General features: G+C 42.0%; 1 protein-coding gene across 2 annotated transcripts; it reads right to left on the reverse strand.

Annotated features, from left to right (window-relative positions):
- Positions 1-37: 37 nt before the first annotated feature.
- Positions 38-26,453, reverse strand: glo1 (glyoxalase 1). Of its 2 annotated transcripts, XR_011953120.1 has the most exons (7): positions 26,301-26,453; positions 22,916-22,998; positions 21,241-21,381; positions 14,343-14,410; positions 6,077-6,134; positions 5,074-5,163; positions 38-3,828 (listed from the first exon to the last, which is right to left on the reverse strand). XR_011953120.1 is itself a non-coding variant. In XM_072550700.1 (6 exons), the coding sequence occupies exons 1-6, from the start codon at positions 26,373-26,375 to the stop codon at positions 3,737-3,739; spliced, it is 549 nt and encodes a 182-aa protein (XP_072406801.1). In that variant the 5' UTR covers positions 26,376-26,453; the 3' UTR covers positions 38-3,736. The 2 variants fall into 2 exon arrangements, 1 of the variants encoding a protein (XP_072406801.1); XM_072550700.1 differs by lacking the exon at positions 6,077-6,134.
- Positions 26,454-27,582: the final 1,129 nt, after the last annotated feature.

Below are 27,582 nucleotides of genomic sequence, written 5' to 3' on the forward strand. Positions count from 1 at the left end.
GGGAAGAGAAAAAAAAGACAACTTATACCCTCAAAAGTATTTCAAAGAAAATAAATCATTTATTACAGTCATGGTTCTACATTAAGGAACTTAGCCATGATGCCAATTATTAGGAATTAAAGATTCAATGTTGTTCATCTGTGACCTTGCACATGTGACTACACAAGCAAAGCCAACTAGGTACTTTCCATCAAGATATTCAACACAAAATTCAGTTTATAACAAAAAAAGGTAAATGCCAACAATGTCAGCAGCATTTTATAAGCAGATAGACTAGAAATAGTTAATAAGATAACTGGACAGTCATAGATGATAACCGATAACAGAGCAGGTTTATTAGGGATTAGACTTCCCAACTTTATTTTTGTAGTTGAATGGGGAAGCTACCTTCAGTGCAAGATGTCGTGATCATTTTAGACAGTAGTGGCTCCCAAGATGGAGGGGAGAGAGAGAGTGCATTGTAGGAAAAAGAGATGGGGATTTAAAGACAGAAATTCAGGAGGCTAGGGAGGAAGCTTAGAGCAAGAACAAAGTGGTCATCTCTGGTTTGTTGCCATGCCACGTGCTAGCAAGGCAAAGAATAGGGAGAGGAGTTGAACACATGGCTACAGGGATGGTGCAGGAGGGTGGGTTTTGGATTCTGGAAGATTGGGGCTCTCTGGGGTAGTTGGGACCTCTACAAACATTATGGCCTTCACCTGAACCAGAGGGATACCAATATCCAGGGGCGGGGGGGGGGGAAAGAGGAGGGAAATTTGCTAATACACTTCATGGTTGGTTTCAACTCATTCAGCAGGGGATTAGGAACCTAAACTGTACTTACAGTATGAGGGGTTGAGAGTCGTGGAGGCAGAACTAAGATTTCACGACTGTACAAAGGCACCGGCAAGTAAGAAGCTGGTTTGAAGTGTGTCTACTTCAATGCCAGGAACATTCATAAAGAACTCACAGCATGGGTTGGTACCTGGGATTTCCATGTTCTGGCCATTTCAGAAATGGGTAGAGGGACAGGAACATTTATTGCGGTTTCCAAGATTTAGATGTTTCAGTAAGAACAGAAAACAAAAAGTGGTAAAATAGGGGGTGGTGTGGCACTATCAGTCAAGAATAATATTACTGTTGCAGAAAGGTTGTCTGATGACTAATCTACTGAGGTAGTTTGGGCTGAGACTAGAAACAGGAAAGGAGAAGTCACTCTGTTGGGAGTTTTCTCCAATTCTCCAAGTCTCCAAATAGTTCCAGAGATGCGGGGGATAGGAGAGCAAAGATGATCCTCGAAAGGATCAAGAGTAACAGGGTAGTCATTACGGGGGTCTTTAGTTTCCCCAACTGAGTGGCAATACTATTAGATTAGATTACTTACAGTGTGGAAACAGGCCCTTCGGCCCAACAAGTCCACACCGCCCCGCCGAAGCGTAACCCACCCATACCCCTACATCTACATCTACCCCTTACCTACCACTACGGGCAATTAAGCATGGCCAATTCACCTGACCTGCACATCTTTGGACTGTGGGAGGAAACCAGAGCACCCGGAGGAAACCCACGGGGAGAATGTGCAAACTCCACACAGTCAGTCGCCTGAGGCGGGAATTGAACCCAGGTCTCTGGCGCTGTGAGGCAGCAGTGCTAACCACTGTGCCACCCATAGAGTACTTTAGAGGAGTCAGTTTTTGTCCAGTGCGCAGGGGTATTAGGCAAGCCAACAAGGGCTAAGACAACATTAGATTTGGTACTGGGTAATGACATGGCCAGGTGTTAGATTTGGAGGTAGGTGATCACAATTCATTTGTTTAGTGATGGAAACGGATAGGTATATACCACAGGACAAGAGTTTGGCTGGGGGAAAAGACAGTGATGATGCAGTTAGGCAAGATTTAGAATGCATAGGATGGGCAGTTGAAATGTGGAGCTTATTTAAGGAACAGCTATCACATGTCCTTGAGAAGTATGTACTTGTCAGGCAGGGAGCAAGGGAACGAAGGTTTACAAAAGGATGTTGAAACTGTGTGAAGAGGAAGGCTGTGGCTTATGTTAGGATGAGATGTGATGGCTATGTGAGGGTGCCTGAGGGGAACATGTTAGCTGGGCAGAGGAGGGGACAGACAGACCCACCCCCTTGGTAGGCTATTGCACAAAAAAATAGTAGCATGGAATTTAGTGGTTTGGATCAGAAATTGGCCAAAATGAAAGACAACAGAAGGTGGTAGCTGACTGGATACATTCATCCTGGAGTACAGTTACTCGTGGATTACTGCGAGGATCTGTTTTCAGTCCACTGTCATTTTTATAAGTGACCTGGATGAGGGCATAGAAACATGGGTTAGTAAGTTTGTGGATGACACTAAGGTCAGTTGAGTTGTGGATAGTGAGGAAGGATGTTGTAGGTTACAGAGACAGATAAGCTGCAGATCTGGGCTGAGAGGTGGCAAATGGAGTGTAGTGTAATGTGGAAAAGAGAGAGGTGATTCACTTTGGAAGGAGTAACAGGGATACAGAACTGGGCTAATAAAGACTCTTGGTAGTGTAGATGAGCAGAGAGGTCTGTCCATGTACATAAATCCCTGAAAGTTGCCACTCAGGTTGATCGGGTTGTTAGAGACATACTGTGTTAGCTTTTATTGGTGGAGGGATTGAGTTTCAGAACCATGAGATCATGCTGCAGCTGTCCAAAACTCTGGTGCAGTTGCACTGGGAGTATTGTGTACAGTTCTGGTCACCACATTATAGGAAGGATGTGGAAACTTTGGAAAGGGTTCAAAGGAGATTTACTAGGACATTGCCTGGTATTGAGGGAAGGTCTTATGAGGGACTTGAGGCTGTTTGCATTAGAGAAAAGGTTGAGATGTGACTTAAATTGAGACATATAAAAAGATAATCAATGGCTAAGATAGGGTGAATAGTGAGGGCTTTTTTCTTGGATGGTGATAGCTTGCATGAAGGGATATAGCTTTGAATTGAGGGGTGATAGACATAGGACAGATGTCAGAGGTAGTTTCCTTACTCAAGTAGGGGTGTGGAATACACTGTCTGCAATAGTAGTAGACTCTCCAAATTGGAGGGCATTTAAATGGTCATTCGATAGACATATGAGGAGAATGGAATAGTGTGGGTGATATGAGCTTCAGATTGTTGCACCAACCTGCAGAACCATCGAAGGCCAAAGAGCCTGTACTGCAGTGTAACGTTCTGTTCTAGAGTTGATTTACCCTATCCCTTTGTGGGAGTCTAACAGTAATAGCTGCTAAATATCTTTAAGAAACTGGACATGTGGGTTTACAGTCTCAAAACAAACCAAAATACTTGGTTCTGCAATAAAAATTTCAGCGTGTATTTTTTTCTTTCCCCAAAGATGCAAGTGAGGGGATGTGCACAAGCAAGTTAGATACAACAATCTAGAAAGCATTTCATAGGTGGTCAGTTCTTAGACTTAACACATGGAATATTCCAGCTGCAATCCTTTGGAGGATTAGTTAATGCGTCTTTTCTTGCACAGGAGGTAAACAGTGGCTGCCAGAAATAACCAAAAGAAAATTCCCAGTCTATACAATGTTTACTAACTATTCAAACATCACTAAATGTAAATTTAATTAGATATTTAGAGGGCAAACAATACTGAAATGTTGGACTGCAGGTACTAAAAAAAGGTATCTTGTTTGCTCAAACCCATGAGTTGTACCATGAGTGGTCTGTATATTTAAAGTGTGAGAAACTGTAGTAACTGCTTACACCTCAGCTACGGAACTATGGTGAGCATTTGATTTGGGCTGAGAATCTCTATCCAGTAGCCATCTGGGTCCTGAATAAAAGCAAGTCCCTTCATTTTACCTAAAAAAAAAACAAAAGAAATGAAGCATTAGTATATACCTTTACAAAGATGTGGGTGTACTTAGAGTTAGAAGCAGCAGAGCTACCAGACAGACACAGTACAAAGTGTTCTCAAAGGTAACATTCAAATGACTATTAGCTTGTTGCCTGGAGACCAAACTCAAAATTTGAGTTCAGCCAGCCAATCAGTTTAAATTATACACCGAAAAATACCAAACTTGAACTTAGTATATTAACAATCTCATGCTTTGGGGAGTATAAGACTGGGGAAAACTCAACAGTTGAGAGAATTGTAAACATGTAAAAACAGACTGCCTGAAAAAAAACTCAAAAACATCTTTTTGATCAGTAACCTGTGACTAAGAAATTCCTAGAAAGAAATGGTGACATGTGAAGATCCAATTCGAAGAACAAAAGCTGCCTGGTTGAGATAAGTGTGATTTTGTAAATCTTAACTGGGAGTTTTATCAGACTATTATAGAATGGAAGGTAACAGGTAGGTTAGAGTAAAGAATGGTCAACCGTTGTTAATTACTCTGTTATACTTTAAAAAATAAAAGCTGTTAATTTTTATTTTAGCTAGTCCTTGGCCACTCCAATGTTTACACGTTGCTACTGTACGGGATAAATCTTGTGTTGCTGGTTTTAACGAAAGAAGAGTCTGTCCTCTGTCGTAATAGCAGTGAAGAATCACTATGTTGCTCTGGATCTGGAGTAACATTTAGACTAGACCAGGTAAGGCCTTCCTTCCCTAAAGGACATCCATGCATCAGGTGAGTTTTTAAAACATGCCAATACACTCGCTTTTCTTTTAAATTCCAGTTTTCTTTTAATTGATTCTGCCATGGTAGGATTTGAACCGATGTCCTCAGAACATTAGCCTGGGGTTGTTGGGATCACTAGTCTAGTGACAATATCACTGCAGCACTGTCTCCCCACCTTGAAACAGTAGCCTGCAATGCAGTCTTCTCCATTTGAAATGGTTTGTAAAAATTCCATCACATGGTCACATTTCTTTTCTTATTTGTTTTTTTTTTGAAAAAAAAACCCACCAATCTGGTCATGACATTTACCAATTCTAATGAACTTCTCTGGTTGGTTCTAGAACGTGCAGCTCAAAAAACCCTCAAAAGCATTCCATGAAAGCAAAGGAAATCAAGCGATTGTCAGAAATTTACAGAGGGATATGTCCCAGGTGAAGACTCACTGGATTGCTCAAAACTAGCATCTGGGTTAATTACTCACCATCATCTGGCTTCTTCACAAATTTTACTCCAAGCTCCTCAAAACGTTTGCATGCAGCATAAACATCAGGGACAGCAATACCCAGGTGACCTGCAAGCAAGTATTAATCCAGGTAACATCGGTACTGATCAATTGGATTATTTGAGCATATGTTTCCTTATGAACAGCACAGTTCAAGTTCATGTGCAGCATCTAGTATATATTTCAGTTAAAAAACCAGTGTTAGCTACATCCAAGTATCAGGCTCATCACAACTTGAATAAATTTGGAGCTCAGCTGTGATGTGACATTAAACACATCCATTATTCTATGAATATTGTAATAGCTGCAACAGAGCAAGTGACCATTTGATCTCAGGAGCCACTCTCCAAGAAAGAGTGTCATTCCATGTAACCTTGCAAATTATCTTCAGATGCTTATCTGAATTTTAATATGTATTTCTAAACCTGCTTGTACCACATTCTGCCAGTGGTTAGGATCTGCAGTGCAACAAAAAGATCTTCCTTGGGTTCTTCAACTATTGCCTTTAGTATCCGGTTTCTGAACATTTCTACAAACAGGAACAGTTGCTCTGTCTAGGGATATCATGATTTTAAACACATCTAATCAAATCTCTCAACCAGTCTCTTCTCCCAAAAGAACCCCAGTTTGTAAACCAAGTAACCATTTAACTGGTTCTTCAGTGTCAAAACCACTTCTGGAATGTCTTCTGCACCCTCGCTGAAGCCTTCAGTCTATTCCTAAAGTGTGATGCCAAGTATTAGACAATATTCTGGCACAGGCTGATCCAGCATTTTATGAATGTACTTCATTTCCTTAGTTTTGTACTCTATACCACTAATTAGAATGCCCAGGCTACTTCAAGTATTTGTACTCCTAGTCTGAAAGCTCTAGAATCTCACATTTAAATCTAAAAATTTGTTTCCACATTCTTCCTGCCAAAATACAATTTCACATCATTGCATTAAAGTTAACCACTCATGAATTTACCAATTCCTCCCACCTGCCTGTCTTAGAGTTCCATCCTTCTCGTGGTTCACAGTTCACAACTGTTTTGTCACCTGCAAACATCAAAGTTGAAGATCAAAACTAAACACAGGAGAGAGTGTGGAGGAAGGAGGAGATATCTAGATATTAAAAATAGAGAAATTGTCATGTAATTTCAGAGGTTCCTTCAGCTCCACATTCTGAAAGCTTAGTTTATTAAACTGCTTATAATCTTCAAAGTTAAATCAAATCTCAGTTAAAATGACTTTGTGGGACACAAGGCATCCCTGACACCCTCCTTCGACTGACCTGATCCTCACTCTGAACAACTTCTTTCCAATCCTCCCACTTCCTCCAAACCAAAGGAGTAGCCATGGGCACCCGCATGGGCCCCAGCTATGCCTGCCTCTTCGTAGGATATGTGGAACAGTCCATCTTCTGCAGCTACACTGGCACCACCCTTTTCCTCCGCTACATTGATGACTGTATTGGTGCTGCCTCATGCTCCCACGAGGTTGACCAGTTCATCCACTTTACTAACACCTTCCACCCTGACCTCAAATTTACCTGGACCGTCTCAGACTCCTCCCTCCCCTTCCTAGACCTTTCCATTTCTATCTCTGGCGACCAAATCAACACTGACATTTACTATAAACCGACCGACTCCCACAGCTACCCAGACTACACCTCCTCCCACCTTGCCCCCTTGTAAAGACACCATCCCATATTCCCAATTCCTTCGTCTCCGCCGCATCTGCTCCCAGAAGGACCAGTTCCAATACCGAACAACCCAGATGGCCTCCTCCTTCAAAGACCGCAATTTCTACCCGCCCCCCCCAGACGTGATCGATGATGCTCTCCACCGCATCTCCTCCACTTCCCACTCCTCTGCCCTCGAACCCTGCCCCTCCAATCGCCACCAGGACAGAACCCCACTGTCCTCACCCATTGTCATTTCCGCCACCTCCAAACAGACCCCACCACCAGGAATATATTCGCCCCCCCCCCCCCCCGCAGCGTTCCAAAAGGACCACCCCCTCCGTGACTCCCTTGTCAGGTCCACACCCCCCAACAACCCAACCTCCACTCCTGGCACCTTCCCCTGCAACCGCAAGAAATGCAAAACTTGCGCCCACACCTCCCCCCTTACCTCCCGCCAAGGCCCCAAGGGATCCTTCCATATCCGCCACAAATTCACCTGCACCTCCACACAATTCCAGAAGAAGGGCTCATGCCTAAAACGTCGATTCTCCTGCTCCTTGGATGCTGCCTGACCTGCTGCGCTTTTCCAGCAACACTTTCAGAACAAGGCATCCTCCAAGCATTCTTTGGAATGCAAGGATATGGTTGGAGTAAAACAAAAAATGCTATCACTGCTGATCACGGTCTAATATTAACAGACAGAAACCACAGCCTCCTCAAGGAATCTGATATCCTCCCATCCCCTAAAACATACACTACTCACTGCTTACTTTCTTGGTCTGGAGTATCAATACCAATTATTTATTCATAGCAAAATGCAAGATACTGAATCTGAAAGCCCACAATATTGGAGAAAGTCAGCAGATCTGGTAGGATTAGTGAAGTGAGAAGCAGGTCACATGGAGTCCAATAGGACCTTTCAGAACTGAAAGATGTAGGAAAATTTTAAATACACTTTTCAGACTGCAGAGGATCAAAGGGAACAGATAGCATAAAGGCCTTACGCAAATGTAAATTGGAGCAGGTGTAGACCATTCAGCCCCAAGTCTGTTCCACCATTCAAATGATATCATGGCTGATCTAATGCCTAATTTCATGCCTTTGTCCCATGCTTAAGACTGCATGACTAGGCTATGCACTGCATGGAAACAGACCACTCAGTCCAATTCATCCATGCCAACCAGATATCCCAATCTAATCTGCCAGCATTTGGCCCATATTCCCCCCAAACCCTTCCTATTCATATACCATTCCAGATGCCTTTTAATTGTTGCAGTTGTACCAGCCTCCACCACTTCCTCTGGCAGCTTATTCCACATATGCACCACCCAGTGTAAAAGAGTTGCCCCTTAGGCCTCATCTTTTCCCTCCCACCCTAAACCTATGCCCTCTAGTTCTGGACTCCACGACCCCTGGGAACAGACCTTGGGTATTTACCCTATCCATGCCCCTTGATTTTATAAATCTAAGGTCACCCCATAGCCAACACTTCATGGAGAACAGCCCCAGCCTATTCAACCTCTCCCTACAGCTCAAATCCTCCAATCCTGGCAACATTCTTGTATATCTTTTCTGAACCCTTTCAAGTTTCACAACATCTTTCCGATAGGAAGGAGACCAAAATTGCACACAATATTCCAACAGTGGCCTAACCAATGTCCTGTACAGCCGCAACATGATCTCCCAACTCCTATACTCAATACTCTGACCAATAAAGGAAAGCATACCAAATGCCACCTTCACTATCCTATCTACTTGTGACTCCACTTTCAAGGAGCTATGAACCTGCACTCCAAGGTATCTTTGTTCAGCAACACTCCCTAGGACCTTATCATTAAGTGTATAAGTCCTGCTAAGATTTGCTTGCCGAAAATGCAGCACCTCGCATTTATCCAAATTAAACTCCATCTGCCACTTCTCAGCCCATTGGCCCATCGGTTGTAATCTGAAGTAACCCTCTGCTCGGTCCACTACACCTCCAATTTTGGTGTCATCTGCAAACTTATTAAGTGTACTTCTTATGCTTGCATCCAAATCACTTAAGTGATAAAAAGTAGAGGGCTAGCACCTTGTGGCACTCCACTGGTCACAGGCCTCCAGTCTGAAAGACAACCCTCCACCACCACCCTCTCTTCTACCTTTGAGCCAGTTCTGTATCCAAATGGCTAGTTCTCCCTGTATTCCGTGAGATCTAACCTTGCTAATCAGTTTCCCATGGGGAACCTGGTCTAATGCCTTACTGAAGTCCATATCGATCATGTCCACTGCTCTGCTCTCATTCTTTGAGACCTAAAAGAAAACTCAAAGTTCATGAGACATGATTTCCCATGCACAAAACCATGTTGATTATCCCTAATCAGTCCTTGCCTTTCCAAGTGGAAATCCTGTCCCTCAAGATTCCCTCCAACAATTTGCCCACCACCAGCATTGAGCTCACTGGTCTATAGCTCCCTGGCTAGTCCTTAAAGACCTTTGCTTAACAAAAAAATTCTCATTTAAAATTCACAGTTGATGCAGAATCCACAGCAGTTTGGACAGCATGGTGGATCCATGGTTAGCACTCAAAAGCACCAGGGATCCAGGTTCAAATCCCACTTGGGAGACGGTGTGTGGAGTTTGCACATTGTGTCTGTGTGGGTTTTCTCCAGGTCGTCTGGTTTCCTCTCAGTCCAAAGATATGCAGGTCAGGTGACTTGGCCAAGCTAAATTGCCCCATGTTGGGTGCATTAGTCAGGGGGCAAATATCAGGAAATGGGTCTGGGTGAGTTACTCTGAAGGTCATGGTGGACGTTTAGGTCAAATGGCCCATTTCCAGACTGTAGGAAGCCTGAGGCGGAGAACGCCAAATATTTAACACTCATGCTTCCTAAACACAGTCTATCCCTAATTCTCAGACCACGCTCCATTCTTCTGGAATCCTCAAACAAGGTAGAAAGTTACTATTGCCACAGACTTTCCTTATTAATATCTTTAACTCCTCAAATCAGATCATCCCTTAATCTAAATTCGAGAGAAAGCAGGCCTAATTTGTATACTTTTCATAAGTTTACCTTGAAGTCCAGGTAACATTCTTGTAAATGTATGTCCACCCCAAGGTTAATATATCCTTCCTCAGATGTGGTGCCCATATCTGCTCATACGACTTCAATGGGGTTTTGTTTGACTGCAGCATAGCATCTACATCCTTTCACTCCAGTCCTCTTGATATCAGGGCCAACATTCCATTAGCTTTCTTCATTTTTCTGCACAGGTCTTTGACATTTTAAATATCTATACACCTGAAATCATCTTTGGAATCCACTAATCATTATCCAGAAAGCACCCCAAATCTATCATTCACCCAAAATGGATCACCTCACTTGCTTACATGGAATTCCATCTGCCACTTTTGTCCAGTTTAACTGATCAATATCCTTTATACTTTTTATGGCATCATCTACACTGGAGACAAATGCCACTTAATTGTACCATCTCTACTCCCCTCTCCAAAAGACTTGTTTTTTTTTGGTCTCAGTTGGAAGTCCCTATTCTCTCCCTTTCCACCTTGATTTATACCCATTTTACATCTCTTACACCAGGAACAACCTTTCACTTTTGCACTTGACCTCTGCACCAGCTGTTCCCCTAGCACCCCACCTTTTGTCAAAAAGTATTGAAAAAGTCCTTTTTCCACCATACTTCAGTTAGAATCATGGAACTATGCAGTATGGAAGTAGACCCTTTGGTCCAACTCACCCATGGCAACCAGATATCCCAAATAAACCTATCCCCATTTGCCAGCATTTTAACCCTTCCTATTCATATAACATCCAGATGCCTCTTAAATGTTGCAATTGTACTAGCCTCCACCACTTCCCCTGGAAGTTCATTCCATACAAACACCATTCTCTCCATGAAAAAGTCAACACATAGGTCCTATTTAAATATTTTCCCTCACCTGAAACCTGCACCCTCTAGTTTTGGACTCTGCCCACCCTGGGGAAAAAAAAACAAACAATTTGTCTATTCACCCTATACTGATTTTCTAAACTTCTAAAGGTTACCCTTGAGCATCTTTCAAATAGCTTTGACCTGTTTCTTTTGATACCTTTACCTACAAAAGTAGGAATCTTTGTTATGAACATTACAATTTCAGATCATTTGCCATTGTGAGGTGGTGTTTCAGGTTTTTAACAATTATGTGAAGCAGTGACACTTCATTTCCTGATATTAAAAGGAGCCTGACAGCCACTTTAAAAGTATGCCATATTGTATTGGATTTCCCGGTCAGAAAATAAGTTGTCCTCTTTTACTATTTGAATCCTTTTATAATTGTAAACACTCAAATCATACAAATTCAAAAGAAGTCCCAACCATGTTTGAGAGACCCATCATCCTTATTTAGTACAACTCCCAAGTATCATTCTGGTGAATTGGAATTCCCTCCAGATCATTTTTCCAACCTGAGGTGCCATACCTAAAACTAAATAGTCCTCCAAAAACGAGGGGGAAAAAAGCTTTATTAAAGCAGTTTTATACAATATCTCACATGACTGTTTACCACTAGTTTGTCCCATTATAGGAATATAAAGAAAACCATTTTAATTCCATGTTGATGTCTATTTAGCATTCTGTGCAGTCATTATATTAGGCAAAGGAGGACTGCAGATGCTCAAAATCTGAATAAAGATAGAGTGGTGCTGGAATAGCACAGCAGGTCAGGCAGCATCCAAAGAGCAGAAAGAAAAAAAAGCAATATTTCAGGCAGGAACCCTTCATCAGAAAGAAAGTGCTTGGAGTCACTATTGTTAGCCAGCAGTATTGTTTTGCTGAATTTGATTATTGTCTTGCCTCTAAGATTTTGCTTAGATTCAGCTAATCTTGTATCATGGATTATTTGTACTTCAGAAAAGCACACTGAAAACCTCTATTACAAAAAGATTGCTCTTCTATGTTACACTGGCAGCTTTATTACAAAACCCAAAGCTACCTGCTGACTTACCTGCCATTACAACGAGGAAACCTGTTCTCTATCTGCCCAGCTAGTTTCCACAGACTTCAGTCATCTCAAAAAGACTCAAGAGGAGCTTCTGAAAATCCAACTAAATTACATGCTCCAAACTACTGAATTAGTCAGCTTTTCAAATTTTTGTCATTTGAAGACTCAATCTAATCTTGTTTTCACACTATATGTATTTCTTGTAAGTCTTTGCTCTCAAACAGACTCAGTATTTCATAAATACTCTTAATATTTTTCCACTACTTACACTATTTCACATCAGTTAAAACTGTTCATAAAATGCATAAGGTTTACCACTTTAGTAAATTAGTGCTGCTTATTTTTAAAATCAATTTTCTAACATTTTCTCCCCCCCCCTCCCCTGCCATAGGACATTTGCTCCTTGATGCATTGAGATTTCACTACTGACTCTACATAACTGGTCATGTGTTTTCCTCAATGATTAGTAACGTGACGAAGCAACTTCGCACTCACCATGGTCATCTCTGACCCACCTGTCCTATTTTCAGCAGGCATCTGCATGTGTACATCCAACAGGGAATACTAAACACAAATCAGCAATGTGGGTCAATGTTCCTCTACCCAACAGGGTCTCCACATTTGCATTGTCTATCAATTTTGCTAACCAGAGATCAAACTTTCATTGTGGTCTTCCTTTTCCATGTGGTTCATCTACTCAGATCAATTTCTAAATTAGCATTCTAGATATTTTTGTTATTTTTTGAGTGTTAGGGAAAATTCTAACAAAAAAAATTAAATACTTTCTGGTCTGTACCACCAGAGTAGATTTGTGTTCTGTCAAGAATGAAACCAGCACAGGAGTCAATAGATACATTCTTACAAATTCCTTGCTGAGTGAAAGGTTTTTGATTAAATGGTCACTGGGTGACCAGACAAAAGGGACAGCCACTGTTAATAATTTATCTGAAGGAAGTTGTCACGACCTTTGACCCAGATACACTGCAGTAAGGAAAATGCGTTACTTCTTTAGAAGTCTGAAATGTAATGCCTTTGAAAAATGATTGAAAAAGTATCTTGCAAAAATTATAAAAGCAATCAATTTATTTGAAAAATTGGTGCCCGTGACCTACCAACCCTGACCTGGAAGCAGTAGCAACAGAAAAGTAGAGAAAAAGGCCATGTGCCTAGCAGATATTAGTGTTGCATCCAGCTCTTCAACTGCAATCTGTGTACACATGCAGACAGGAGAAAGAAAAACAAACCAAAAATTTAAAAAAAAAACTTTAGAAATAAATACTTTCAGGAAGTAGTCATTTTTTGACAGAAAAGTAGAAGGGAGCTTTTGTGCAAGCTGGCTCAATAGGTCTAAAACCTAAATCACTGAACAATTCATGGATGGTATAGAATTAGGTGTTTACTCATAAGTTGTCAAAGTAAACAGTGGTGTTGCTACCAGCCCTACCAAGTTTCTCCAACATTCTTTGTTTCCATACTATATGGCCCTATAAACCAACCTTTCAGTCCAAACAGTCCATGCTGACTATGTTCCCAAACCAAACTTGTCCTACTTGCTTGCATTTGGCCCACATCTCTCCAAATCTTTCCTACTCATTTACTTAACTGTCTTTTAAAATGTTGTAACTATACATGTACCCACCTCTTCCTCTGGCAGTTCATTCCACATACAAACCATTCTGCGAAAAAGCTGCCCCTCATGTCCTCTAAATCTTGGTCATCACTTTTATACATTATGTCCACTTGTTCTGAACTCCCTCACCCTTGGGAAAAGACTTTGCTCTTCACCTTATCTATGCCCATCATGATTTTATAAAACGCAAGGTCACCTCTCAACCACCTATGCTCTAGTGAAAAACATCCCAGCCTACTTTTACAACAAATCTTCCATTCCCAGCAATATCCTGGTAAAATATTTTCTGAACCCTCCAATTTAATATCCTTTCTATAGCAGAGCAACTAGAACTGTGAACAGTACTCACCAATATTCCATACAACCTCAACATGACTTCCCCACCCAGTGGTCTGAGCAGTGAAGGCAAGCGTGCTAAAATGCCTTTAACCAACTGGTCTACATGGGACTCAAATTTCAGAAAATCTTAACCACCTGAGCCTCTGGTGTCTGTTCTACAACATTACCCAACGCCCTACCATTACTTGTACAAGTCCTTCCATTGTTTGTTTTACCAAATGATATATCTTGCATTTATCCAAATTAAATCAAATGATTTGGATGAGAGTATAAGGGGTACAGTTAGTAAGTTTGCAAATGACATCAAAATTGGAGGTGTAGTGAACAGCGAAGAAGGTTACCTCATTTCATCAGGATCTCGACCAGATGGGCCATTGGGCTGAGAAGTGGCAGATGGTGTATAATTCAGATAAATGAGGTGCTGCATTTTGGGAAATCAAATCTGAGCAAGACTTTTGAACAGGTCTTTTCTGACCCTGAAGTAATCCCAATGATTCAAACATTGTTGGCCTGACTGAGAAATGTCACCAATGTAAAACCTTGATTTGTTCAGTACAAATTATTCTTCTGCCAAGAGTCTCCTCCCAAAGACTTCAAAATGAATTTTAAAAAAGTAGATTAAAAAAAACTTACCAAAGCCTCTAGGATCAGAATTCCCATTGTGATAGGCCTGGTGGTCATCACTCTCAGTACCCCAATTGCTGTAAGACACAAACAGGCTTTTAGATATCAGTATTTCACTGTACCAAATATCACCATGGATTGGGTGGGTTACTCTTCAGATGGTCAGTGTGGACTTGTTGGGCCAGTTTCCACACTATAGGGATTTTAAATCTCAGACTAACCATAACCAGCTGTGCAACTTTTACCAGTACCATGTCCCAGCCAGTGAATCCACTCCTTTTCCTCTTACGCCTCAAGTAGGTGCACACAATGTTCAACCATTTGGATTCTCTTCTCTAGAATTCCTCCCCTCAACCTATCTTTTAAAAAGGCAGAGAAAGTAGCAAAGCCATCTCAAAGTTGCATTCATTAACAACTTGTTTTCTGTGTTAAAGGCACATTATACTAATGCATAGGAGAAGTTTTAATGCAAAAATTAAGTTGGTGATCAAAACCTTGGTCAGAGGTAGATTTTAAGCAGCATGTGAAACAAGAGGGAATTTCAATTAGGATTGGAGCGCTGAATTCCCAACTTTTACTCACACCCTAAGAGCCCTATGCAGACACAGAAGAGAATCGGAGGTCTTTATGGCAATAGCTCTCCCCCAATACTGGGGGTTTTGGAATTTCAAGATACTGTTAGAATAAATAGAGGCCTGACTGCACAAGAAGAGTTAGGGGAGGTAACTGTGCAAGAACAAGCAATGAGTAGTAGAAGTAACGGGAAGTATAATACAACACTTCAGTGGTTATGTGGACGAACTAGCGCTGCACTGGGGTGGACAAAGTTGAAAATCACAACACCAGATTTAGTCCAAGGATTATTTGGAAGTACAAACTTTCAGAGCACTGCTCCTTCATCACCTAGCTACCTGGTGAAGGAACAGTGCTCCGAAAGCTTGTACTTCCAAATAATCCTGTTGGATTGTAACTTGTAGTGCGATTTTTAAACTTTGTCCACCCCACCCCAGTTCCTCCACATCATTGCAACAGTTAATCAGCATCTAGATGAGCACTTCAGATGCCAGGACATATAGGCTATGGACCAAAGTGCAGGGAAATGGGATGAACGTAGTTTTGAGTGTTTGGTTGGCATTAACAGTGGATTGAAGGACCTGTTTCTATACTCTACAACTCAGATGCAGTAGGTAATCAGAAAGATTAATGAATGGTGTCTGTTATTTCAGAGGAGTTGGACCATAAGAGTAGCAAAGTCCACGTGCTGTTTAAAGCATAACAGCATTGTAAAGTGTACACAATGCATAAAATTATAGAGGGATATTGCTAGATTAACTGAATGGACAAAACAATGGCAGAATTCAATGTAAGCGAGAGGTTATCTATTTTGGACCAAAACAAGATCAGATTAGGGTACTTTCTAGATGGTATGAAATTAAATACACCAATTGTCTAACAGAACCTGGGAGGGGTTCAGGTTTGAGTGTGTGGTGCTAGAGAAGCACAAGTCAGGCAACATCTGAGGAGCAGGAGAATTAATGTTTCAGGCATAAGCCCTTCAACAGGAATGAGGGTTCAGGTGCATAGATCTTCAAAGTGTCACAGACAGGTGCAGAAAGTAATCAGGAAAGCTACTTCAATACCAGCCTTTCAGAAGCACTGGTGTAGAAGGGTGCAGATATAATGTTGTTATAAAAGAGTCTGATTAGACCACACAGAGTGGTGTGAGTACCACACCTTAAGGGCATGTTGGTCTTGGAGCTCTACAAAAAAAGACACTGGTTATCAAGAGACTATATAAATTAGGCTGGTTTTCTCTAGAATTGAAGGTTAAATGTCAATTTGATTGAAATATTCATGATATTACACAAAGAGACAGGGTAGAAAAAGAAACTATTCCCACTGGTAGGGGATTCTGGAAACAGCAGTGGATTGTTTTCTTATTAGTTTGTGGGATTTATGCATTGCTGACTAGCCAGCATTGATAGCCCATCCCTATTTGGACTTGGTGGTGAGCTGCCTTCTTGAATCGCTGCAGTCCACTTGCTATTGGTTGATCCACAATGCCAGAAGGGAGAGAATTCTAGGATTGTAACCCAATGACTGAAGGAACAAGAGTATGTTTCCAAGTCAGGGTGGTGAGTGGCTTGGAAGGGAACTTGCTGGTTATGTTCCCCAAGTACCTGGCCCTTGTCCTTCTATACGGGAGTGGTCTTGCATTTACAAGGTGCTGTCTAAGGAATTTGATGAACTTCTACAATGCATCTTGTAGATCGTACACACTGCTGCTACGAAGTGCTGGTGATGGAGGGACTGAATGTTTGTAGATGTGGTGCCAATCAAGCAGGTTGCTTTGTCCTGGATAGTGTCAAGCTTCTTGAGTGTTGTTGGAACTGCATCCATTCAGGCAAGTGGAGAGCATTCCATTACACTCCTGACATGTGCCTTGTAGATAATGGACTGACTGGAGTGTCAGGTAGTGAGTTAGTCGCCACAGTATCCCTAGTCTCTGACCTGCTCTTGTAGCTACTGTGTTTATGTGGGGAGTCCAGTTGAGTTTCTGGTCAATGGTAACCTCAAAAGATGTTGACAGTGAGAGATTCAATGATGGTAATTTTTTTTTACTTAAGAATGTACTGGCACTGGAGGGGGCAGAGAGGTGGTCAATTAGGCTGATTCCACAGTTGAGGCGGTTGCCTTATGGATGAGAGATTGAGTTGATTGGGATTATATTCATTGCAATTAAAGAATGAAGTGGGATCTTGTAGAAACAAAATTAAAAGGAAACTGATTAAATATAGATAGGATGTTTCCACTGGCAGGAAAAGCGAGGACAAGAGGACATAACCTCAAGATTAAAGTGAGCATATTTAGGAACTTCTTCACCCAGAGGGTTGTTAATCTATGGAATGCCTTGCCCAGGCAAGTAGTTGATGCCACTTCAGTAAAACACTCAAAAGCCAGGGTAAATTTTTTGAATAAAGGAATTAAGGGACATGGTGAGAGCGTGGGTAAGTGGGTTGAGTCCACAAAAAGATTAACCATGATCTTATTGAGTGGTGGAACAGGCTCAGAGGGCCAGATGGCCTACTTATGTTCTTAATACAGTTGAATGTCAAGTGGTGGTGGTCAGTGTCTGGCATTTGTGTGGTGCTAGTGTTACTTGCCACTTGTCAGCCCAAGCTATTGTCCAGATCTTGTTGCATTTGAACAGACTGTTTCAACATGAGGAGGTGCAAATGGTGCTGAACACTGCAAGCACCTGAGATTGTCATAAGGTCACAAGTGGGAACAGAGACAAGATCATTGATAGGCGCAGCAATCTTCAGCTGCTCTAGTACACTACCCTAAGGGACTCCTGCAGAGATGCCCTGAAGCAGACATTAGTGACCCCCTACAACCACAACCATCCTCCTTGGAGCCTAGCTTTGACTCTAAAAAGTAGTGTTTGACCCTGCGCGCTCCCCCCCCAAATGGATTCCAGTTTTGCCAGGGCTCCTTGATGCCATCCTTAGTCAAATGTGGCCTTTATGTCAAGAGCTGACACTCACCTCTGGCCCATGTTTGAACTAAGACAGCAAGGAGGTCAGAACCCTGGCAAAACCCAATGGAGCATCACTGAGCAGGTTATTGCTGAGCAAGTGCTGCTTGATAGCACTGTTGATGACCCCTTCCATCACTTGATGGATGGCGAGAAGACTGATTGGGCACTAATTGGATTTTTCCTGCTTTTTGTATACAGGACATAACTGGGCAGTTTTCCACATTGTCAGGTAGATACTACTGTTTTAACTGTCCTTTAGAGCTTGGCTAGGGGAGCAGCAAGTTCTGGATCCTGCTTCAGTTTTAAAAATCTGAAAAATTCATTTTTATTAAGCAAAAGATATTAAGGAATATGAGCCAAAGACAGGTATATGGAGGTAGACCACAGATCAGCCACAAACTCACTGACATTTAACCCTTCATACCTGTTGCACCAATCTGCCACTGGAAAAGCACACAAGGTCAGGCAGCATCAGAGGAGGAGAGTCAACGTTTTGGGCATAAGCTCTTCCTGATGAAGGACTTTTGCCTGAACATGACTCTCCTGCTCCTTGGCTGCTGCCTGACCTGCTGCGCTTTTCAAGCACCACATTTTTCAACTGACATCTGCAGTCCTCGCTTTCACCATGAAGGGAGAAATGGCCTACTGTTCCTGCTCTGAACCAAATCAAACCCCCTTCAAATATGTCAAGGAGAAAGCCTAAACCCTAACCTTTTTCTTATTTAAATTCAAGTTAGTGTTGTGTAACCAATCCAATTACATCTGGAACACTACTTGGCATTAAGCAAATCAGTTTATTCTTACCATAGTTAAAAGTACAAGAGAAGAATTGGATTTTTTTTTTATATAAAAAAAAGGAACCCAAGGGTCAACTTATTCACAAATGAAATGAGCTGCCCGAGGAAGTGGTAGAGGCTGGTACAATTAGAACATTTTAAAAAAAAGGAATCTGGATGGCTACATGAATAGCAAGTGTTGAGGGATATGGGCCAAATGGGACTAGATTAATTTAGGATCTCGTCAGCATGGATGAGTTGGACTGAAAGGTGTGTTTTTGTGCTGTACAGCACTATGACTTACATAACTGTACTGGAAAATTTGAAGTTAACAAGCTGGATTTAATTGCTAAACAGCAACTGTTTGAATATAGTAACATCCCATAAACACTCTTGGCAAAGGCAAATTCAGTAAAATTGAATGTCTCATTCAATTCTTGCAGCAGAGAGAACTCCAGCGTTTAGCCCTAACAGGGAGCAGAATAGCAGCTTCCAAAACCAGCTTCAAAACCCTAGCAACCACAGTTAAACTGAAACCACAGAGTGGGAGCCTGACTTCACTCATGCTTTTATTATTCTAACTTCTAAAAGAAAAAAAAAGGCCTCAAGCTGCTTATCAGCTTGGAGCTAACAGCTCGTCAGCTATTGCTCTTAAAACAAAGAGACCCACGAACAAAAAACATATCTTAGAGCCATAGTACCCTCACATTCCTATGACCCTACAAGTCTTATGACAACTGTATACATGTTGGTGAGACCACATCTAGAGTTCAGATATATTTTGACCCCCTTATTTAAGCAACCCTGTCACTTCAATAGAGGGAGTTCAGACAGGTTCACTCAGATCATCCCAGAAATGGAGGATTATCTAGTGAACAAAGGCCAAACAATTTGGGATCCTACTTACTGGAAGTTAAAAGAATGAGAAATAATCTAATTGAAACACACAGGATGCTTAAAGGGCCTGACAGGGTTAATGTTAAGGGGATGTTTCCTTCCTGGAAGAGTCTAGGAAGAGGGGGCATGGTTGCTGAACAGACCAAAAAAAAAAAAAGAGGAGGAATTTCATCTCTAGAATGTGGAGTATCTTTAGAACACCTTGCCACAGAGCTATGGGGAGTAGAGCCCTTCTGAATATTTAAGAGGAGTAGATTAGATTCTTGTTTAGCAGGAGAATCAAAAGGATAAGAAAAGGCAGGAAAGTGGATATGAGCAACGTTGGATCAGCTTTAATCCTACTGAATGGTGGCGCAGTCTTTTTTTAAAAAAAGGCCAACGGCCTACTCCTGTTCCTATTTCTTATGGTCCTGTGGCTACTTTGCAGTCCAAAAGAAACCTTCACTGAAGGTAACATTTTTGAAACTTAGAACCAATGTGTCTATTATATTGATTAGCAACCTTTAAAGGCCAGAAGATGAAGTCCACCTGGACCCAGATCTCAGTTCCATCAGTTATACAACATGAGAACTTACTAGTTAAGCACATTGTATGTTTGCATGTGACAAATGTAAAATCAACACAATGTGTGTACACAAATTAATCTTCAAAATATCTTCATCGAAAACCCATTTGAAGGAAAATAAAAGGAGTGCACTTGCTTTTATGCAGCACCAAAGACTGAATTAGTTTGCAGTGTAGCATGTGAACATGTTGATCCCTCACCATATGATAGTTCAGCATGTGAACATGTTGATCCCTCACCATATGATAGTTCAGCATGTGAACATGTTGATCCCTCACCATATGATAGTTCAGCATGTGAACATGTTGATCCCTCACCATATGATAGTTCAGCATGTGAACATGTTGATCCCTCACCATATGATAGTTCAGCATGTGAACATGTTGATCCCTCACCATATGATAGTTCAGCATGTGAACATGTTGATCCCTCACCATATGATAGTTCAGCGTGTGAACATGTTGATCCCTCACCATATGATAGTTCAGCGTGTGAACATGTTGATCCCTCACCATATGATAGTTCAGCGTGTGAACATGTTGATCCCTCACCATATGATAGTTCAGCGTGTGAACATGTTGATCCCTCACCATATGATAGTTCAGCGTGTGAACATGTTGATCCCTCACCATATGATAGTTCAGCGTGTGAACATGTTGATCCCTCACCATATGATAGTTCAGCGTGTGAACATGTTGATCCCTCACCATATGATAGTTCAGCGTGTGAACATGTTGATCCCTCACCATATGATAGTTCAGCGTGTGAACATGTTGATCCCTCACCATATGATAGTTCAGCGTGTGAACATGTTGATCCCTCACCATATGATAGTTCAGCATGTGAACATGTTGATCCCTCACCATATGATAGTTCAGCGTGTGAACATGTTGATCCCTCACCATATGATAGTTCAGCATGTGAACATGTTGATCCCTCACCATATGATAGTTCAGCGTGTGAACATGTTGATCCCTCACCATATGATAGTTCAGCATGTGAACATGTTGATCCCTCACCATATGATAGTTCTGCTGTTAATGATCAGAACCAAGTCTCAGTAATCTTCAGCAGACAAAACCAGGACAATTATAGCTGAATTTTCATTTCCTAAAGTACTGTACTCACTGTGTCAGCTCAATAGTTGCTCTCCGTGAGAAAGTCCAGGCTGTGTGCTCATTCTTATCAGCTGGAATTTCCTTTTTGTCTTCATAACCCAAAAAGTAAAGTGTAAATTTCATAGCAGGGAAGTCAAATTTCTGCAGAAGTCTGTAACAAGTTGAAGAATTGTCAGATAATAAGGAGGGAAATCAAGCCAAGTGGTGAAACAGAACATCATGAGATGGGAACTCTATCGACAGGCTACACAGTAAAAATCCACTGTTTCACACTGAACAGCAAACAAAACAAGTGCATGGATTTGTACTTTCATATACCATTCTTATTCTGAAAGTGCATTTTCCCAGCTGCTGATAAGTCGGAGTTCCAAAGACTTTCATATTGCTTTTAAAATAGAATGCTATCAAATTAGAGGATGACAAATGCCAAATAAAGAAGTTTTTAAATTCACTGGGGGGTGGGTGTCACTGGCTGGCCAGCACATATTGCCCATCCTTGACTGCACGAGAGAAGGTGATCAGCTGACCTACAATCTATGTACTATGGGTTGACCCACAATACCCTTAGGGAATGAATTCCAGGATTTTGACCCAGGAACAGTGATAATCTCCAAATCAGAATGGTAAGTGGCTTTGACAAGATCTTGCAAGTGTCAGCATTCCCATGTATCTATTGCCATCGTCCGAAGTGGAAGTGGTTGTGGGTTTGAAAGGAGCTGCTGAAAAATCTTGGAAATGCATTTTGTAGATCATACATTGCTACTGCTAAATGTCAGTGGTGGAAGAGTGTGCATGTGGTGCCAGTAAATCAGGATGCTTTGTCCTGCATGGTGTCAAGCTTCATCAGCGTTGTTGGAGCTGTATTCATCCAGGCAAGTGGGGAGTATTACATCACACTTCTGACTTGCACCTTCTAGATGGCAGACAGGATCTGGGGAGTCAGAACAGTTATTTGCCACAGTATTCAAAGTCTTTTGACCTGCTCTTGTAGCCACTGGATTCATATGGCAAGTCCAGTGGAATTTTGGTGAATGGTAAACTCAGGATGCAGATAGTGGGAGAATTAGTGACAGTAGCCCCATTAAATGTCAAGGAGGGATGGCTATATTGTTTCCCATTGGTGATGGTCATTGCCTTGCAATTGTGTGGCACAAGTATTGTCAGCTCTTGCTGTATTTGAACATGGACTGCTTCAGTCTGAGGAGTTGAGAATGATGGTAAATAATTCACAATCACTTCTGACCTGATGATTGAGGGAAGGTCATTGATGAAGCAGCTGAAGATGACTATGCCTAGGACACACCCTTTAGGAAGTCCTGCAGAGATTTCCTGAAGTGGAAATGACTGACCCCCAACAACCCCAATCATCTTCATAGGACTGCAGAGACAGGGATGGGTTATCTCAGTTAACAAACTTAAAAAAAAAGCCATTAAAAAAACTGGATATGTAATTCAGTCCAGTTAATAGCCTCAAGAGAAAGTGAAGTGAATACAGTACTTCAGATCTAAACCAGCTACACAGAATCCGATTAATGAAAGCTGGCAGCCCAAAAAGTGAACTGACTTTGATGCTTACTTAACAAGGGTTGATTTGCACCATTGTTTTCAAATGTGTGTACTGTTCCATACTTTGTTACCATTGCTACAATCACTCACTGCTTTACTCTATTTACTCAGTTTCTTACGTCATTCCAATGATCCTGGTGTAAAAATCCAGAGACTTTTTCGGATCTTTCACTCTCAACATGGTCTGTTGCATTATAAAATCCTGAAAGACAGGAGTTGGAAGAACACTGGAAAATTTGTACTTGTTTAATCGTATAGTTTTGAGGGAAAAAAAATTAAGTTATTTGTTGATCTTTCCCTTAGCCTGAAAGTGGACACAGGCAGAAAATAAGAGTCTCCACTTAAACACAGAGCAACTGTGTTAAATCCCTTCCAGCATACTCTATCATTGAGTCATGGCTGTTTTGCACATCAACCCCTCACTTATCATTCAAAGACTCCCTGAAGGCTTCCCTCAAAAGACAAACAGCAACGTGCAGGAGACTCTCAGAGGAAACTGAGAAGGGGGGTTGGGCGGCAGTTGGTGAAAGAGACTTCTGTTAGAAGGATGCAATTCTTAGAGAATACACACTGACAAGAGGAAATACAGAAGAGGAACACCAGTTATCACAAGGCCATAGACTAATTCCACCTCCCAGAAACCCCTGTCAGTGTGTGGTCAGGTGCAGCTCCACAGCCATGCAAGGACCCACGCAAGCCATGGCACAGATCTTTCTCAGGGTAAAATTAGCAAGTGACTGCTAACAACACAGCTGTTCTTTACCTCAAGTCCTCTGTTATCTATGCTCCAAATCCCTTATCTAAAGGCCAGAATTCACTTCTAAAAGGCACCACACCCCAAGGACTGCATGTTGTGAGACCTGAAAAGGTTCAGAAGAGATTTAAGGATGTTGCTAGGGTTGGAGGATTTGAGCAACAGGGAGAGGCTGAATAGGTTGGGACTGTTTTCCCTGGAGTATCAGAGCGAAGGGGTGACCTTATGGAGATTTATAAAATCATAAGGGGCGTGGATAGGATAAATAGGCAAAGTCTTTTCCCTGGGGTCAGGGCATAGGTTTACTGTGAGAAGGGAAAGATATAAAAGAGACCTAAGGGGCAACTTTTCCACACAGAGGGTGGTATGTGTATGGAATTAGCTGCCAGAGGAAGTGGTGGAGGCTGGTACAATTACAACATTTAAAAAGGCATCTGGGTGGGTATATGAACAGGAAGGGTTTGGAGGGATGAGCTAGGCACTGGCAGGTGGGACTAGATTGGGTTGAGATATCTAGTCAGCATGGACGGGTTGGACCGAAGGGACTGTTTCCATGTTTGTACATCTGTGACTGAGTGAGAGACTAGAACCTGTTACTGTAACTTGTCCGCACATTCTTACACAACAGAAATAACGAGCAGATGTAGGCCATTCAGCCCTTTAAGCCTGCTCCATCATTCAATATGATCACAGCTGACCATCCAACTCCATATTCTGTTCCTTCCATCTCCCCAAACCCTTTAATCCCTTGAGCCTTAAAAAAAAAATGATGTTTTGGCCTCAATCACTTCCTGTTGCAGAGAATTCCACAGCCTCTCCAGTCTTGCTCAAATCATTTCTTCTGTCAGTCCTAAACAGCTGATACCATCTCCTTAGACCTGACCCCACTCCTGACTCCCTGGTCATTGGAAACATCCTGCCTGTATTTATCTTGTCTAGTCCTGTTAAAATTCTATAGGTTTCTAGGAGATATCCCTCCACCCTCTTCCGCTCCGCACCCCCCCACAACCACCCTTTTTCTCCTAAGATTTCTCTGAATATAGCCCTAACTGATTCACTGTCTTCATACATCAGTCCTGCCATTTCAAGTATTCAGAATCTGTTAACCATTGTTGCACTCTCTCTACAGGAAAACATCCACCTTCAGTCAGATAAGGGCACTATACTCCAGGTGTGGTTTTGCCAAGGTAATGTACAATTGCAGCAAGACATCCTTTTAAACTCTTGCAAATTTGCACTTGGTTGTCCATGGGTATTGGATGCAGTACCCAGAAATTTCAGATAAGGACTGACCAATATTTTGGACAAGGAAGCCAAATTTGCTCACATCTTGATTCCAACCTAGCTCTTAAGTGATCTATTTAGTTTCAACACTTCCTAAAGCCACCAACAAGAAAACATTCATAAATCACTGACATAATTTACTGATCTTAGTTAGGCAGTTAACTGTGCCTCAAGTGTCATTTGTAAACTTGAACACGCAACTTTACATTCAAGAGAATGCTCCTTTCTTATACATTTTTCCCTCATTAAGTGATTATACCTCACAATTCCAGAGATTCACTGTCAGCATACTCTAATTGTGACAGTTGCACAGCCAGTCTGATCTTGCCCACAGATGCACTTGTCAGCAGGCAGGTGACTGAAGCTTCCAGGAGTGAACATCCTGGGTGTGTTCAATTCCCAATGTAGTTTGGGTATGTACTTATAGCCTCATTCTGAACTCTAATCTTACAGGGAACTTAGTTTGGTAGAACAAGAGAAGTGGTTGCCCCTTGTGGGGTAGTCTAGGACCACATGGCACAATCTCAGGATAGGGATTCTGAGTTAGACAGATGTAGGATTTTCTCTCTTTCAGAGGTTGGTGATTCTGTGGACATCTCAACAGCAGAGGGTTGTTGAGGCTAGATTATCAAGTATATTCAAGGCAAAGATAAGCAAGTTATCAGCAAAGTAATCAAGGATTAGGGGGAAGGAGAGATAAAAACACAGCAAAGTGGAGTTGAGGATCAGATCAACCATGATCAATTGAACAGCACAGCTGACCAAGCTGAAAGGCCATCTTAAGTTCAGCAACACAGAGGCAAACTGAAACTTGAATGTCAGTTGGCAGCCAAGTTCAGGATTCAGTGACATATAACCTTTCTAGGCAGACTGTCGAAGTCACAACGTTCAACCAGAACTAAAAATAAAATCAAAGAACTGACCACCTTCTCCTACATGCTTACCCTAGTCCTCACATACCAGTCCTCATCATTAAATGGGCTACTACCACAACCATCCCATTGTTAGCTAACAACAGAACCAATTAGCAGCTCTCGATCCCCCAGACAGACCTTGACCTATTCACTTACCGATCCAAGTGTTGTTATCTGTCTTTAGGCTCCACAGTTCACTCCCAGCCCCTCCTCCATACCCCAATATCAGCACATACACCAACCTTTCCCCAGCGACAAGTCATTCTCAACAAAGGTCACTTGAGCCGAAACGTTAACGCCGCTTTGCTCGCCCTAAATGTGACCAAACCTGCAGAGTTCGCCCAGCAATTTCTGTTTTTGTTGAACCAGAACTTTCAGTTCACGGACTACATCCCAAACTCGGCCGGAGTTATGGGATCTCAACCGCTCGGCTCGGCCTCAAACGTGCACCATTTGGGCCAATCAGCCCGTGGGGACAAACCACATCTCACTCACAAACGACCGACTTTCAGCCCCGAGACCGCCTGCCGTTCACAGCAAAACCCGACGAACCTTGGTTTCAGGGTCCGGCTGGGAACAGGCGCTCGAGGCCTGTTCATCAGTGAGTCCCCGCAACTCCAGCGCCATTGCTGCTCGGCCTCCAGCTGGCGGTAACTTTACCAGGACACTGAACCCCGCCCCCTCAGATCATCTACCCAATCACAGCACAGACTGCTGCCGCTAAGGGCGTGGTCTGTATAAGACTCGCACTAGTGGGCGGGGTCAGAGGGGAGGTTTCAGCCAATCACATGCGGCATGAAACCCCTTGGCCCGAACAACAAGAAACAGAATGTCTCGTTCCCCTTCATCATTAAAACAGAGTCACTTACTCCCTTCATCACACATACACTTTAATACAGAGTCACTTACTCCCCTTCATCACACATACACTTTAATACAGAATCACTTACTCCCCTTCATCACACATACACTTTAATACAGAGTCACTTACTCCCTTCATCACACATAGACTTTAATACAGAGTCACTTACTCCCTTCATCACACATACACTTTAATACAGAGTCACTTACTCCCTTCATCACACATACACTTTAATATAGAATCACTTACTCCCTTCATCACACATAGACTTTAATACAGAGTCACTTACTCCCCTTCATCACACATACACTTTAATACAGAGTCACTTACTCCCCTTCATCACACATACACTTTAATACAGAGTCACTTACTCCCTTCATCACACACAGACTTTAATACAGAGTCACTTACTCCCCTTCATCACACACAGACTTTAATACAGAGTCACTTACTCCCCTTCATCACACATACACTTTAATACAGAGTCACTTACTCCCCTTCATCACACATACACTTTAATACAGAGTCACTTACTCCCTTCATCACACATACACTTTAATACAGAGTCACTTACTCCCCTTCATCACACATACACTTTAATACAGAATCACTTACTCCCCTTCATCACACACAGACTTTAATACAGAGTCACTTACTCCCCTTCATCACACATAGACTTTAATACAGAGTCACTTACTCCCTTCATCACACATACACTTTAATACAGAGTCACTTACTCCCCTTCATCACACATACACTTTAATACAGAGTCACTTACTCCCCTTCATCACACATACACTTTAATACAGAGTCACTTACTCCCCTTCATCACACATACACTTTAATACAGAATCACTTACTCCCCTTCATCACACATACACTTTAATACAGAATCACTTACTCCCCTTCATCACACACAGACTTTAATACAGAGTCACTTACTCCCCTTCATCACACATAGACTTTAATACA

The sequence above is a fragment of the Chiloscyllium punctatum genome, chromosome 3 (genome assembly GCF_047496795.1).
Source record: "Chiloscyllium punctatum isolate Juve2018m chromosome 3, sChiPun1.3, whole genome shotgun sequence".
Lineage (NCBI taxonomy): Eukaryota > Metazoa > Chordata > Chondrichthyes > Orectolobiformes > Hemiscylliidae > Chiloscyllium > Chiloscyllium punctatum.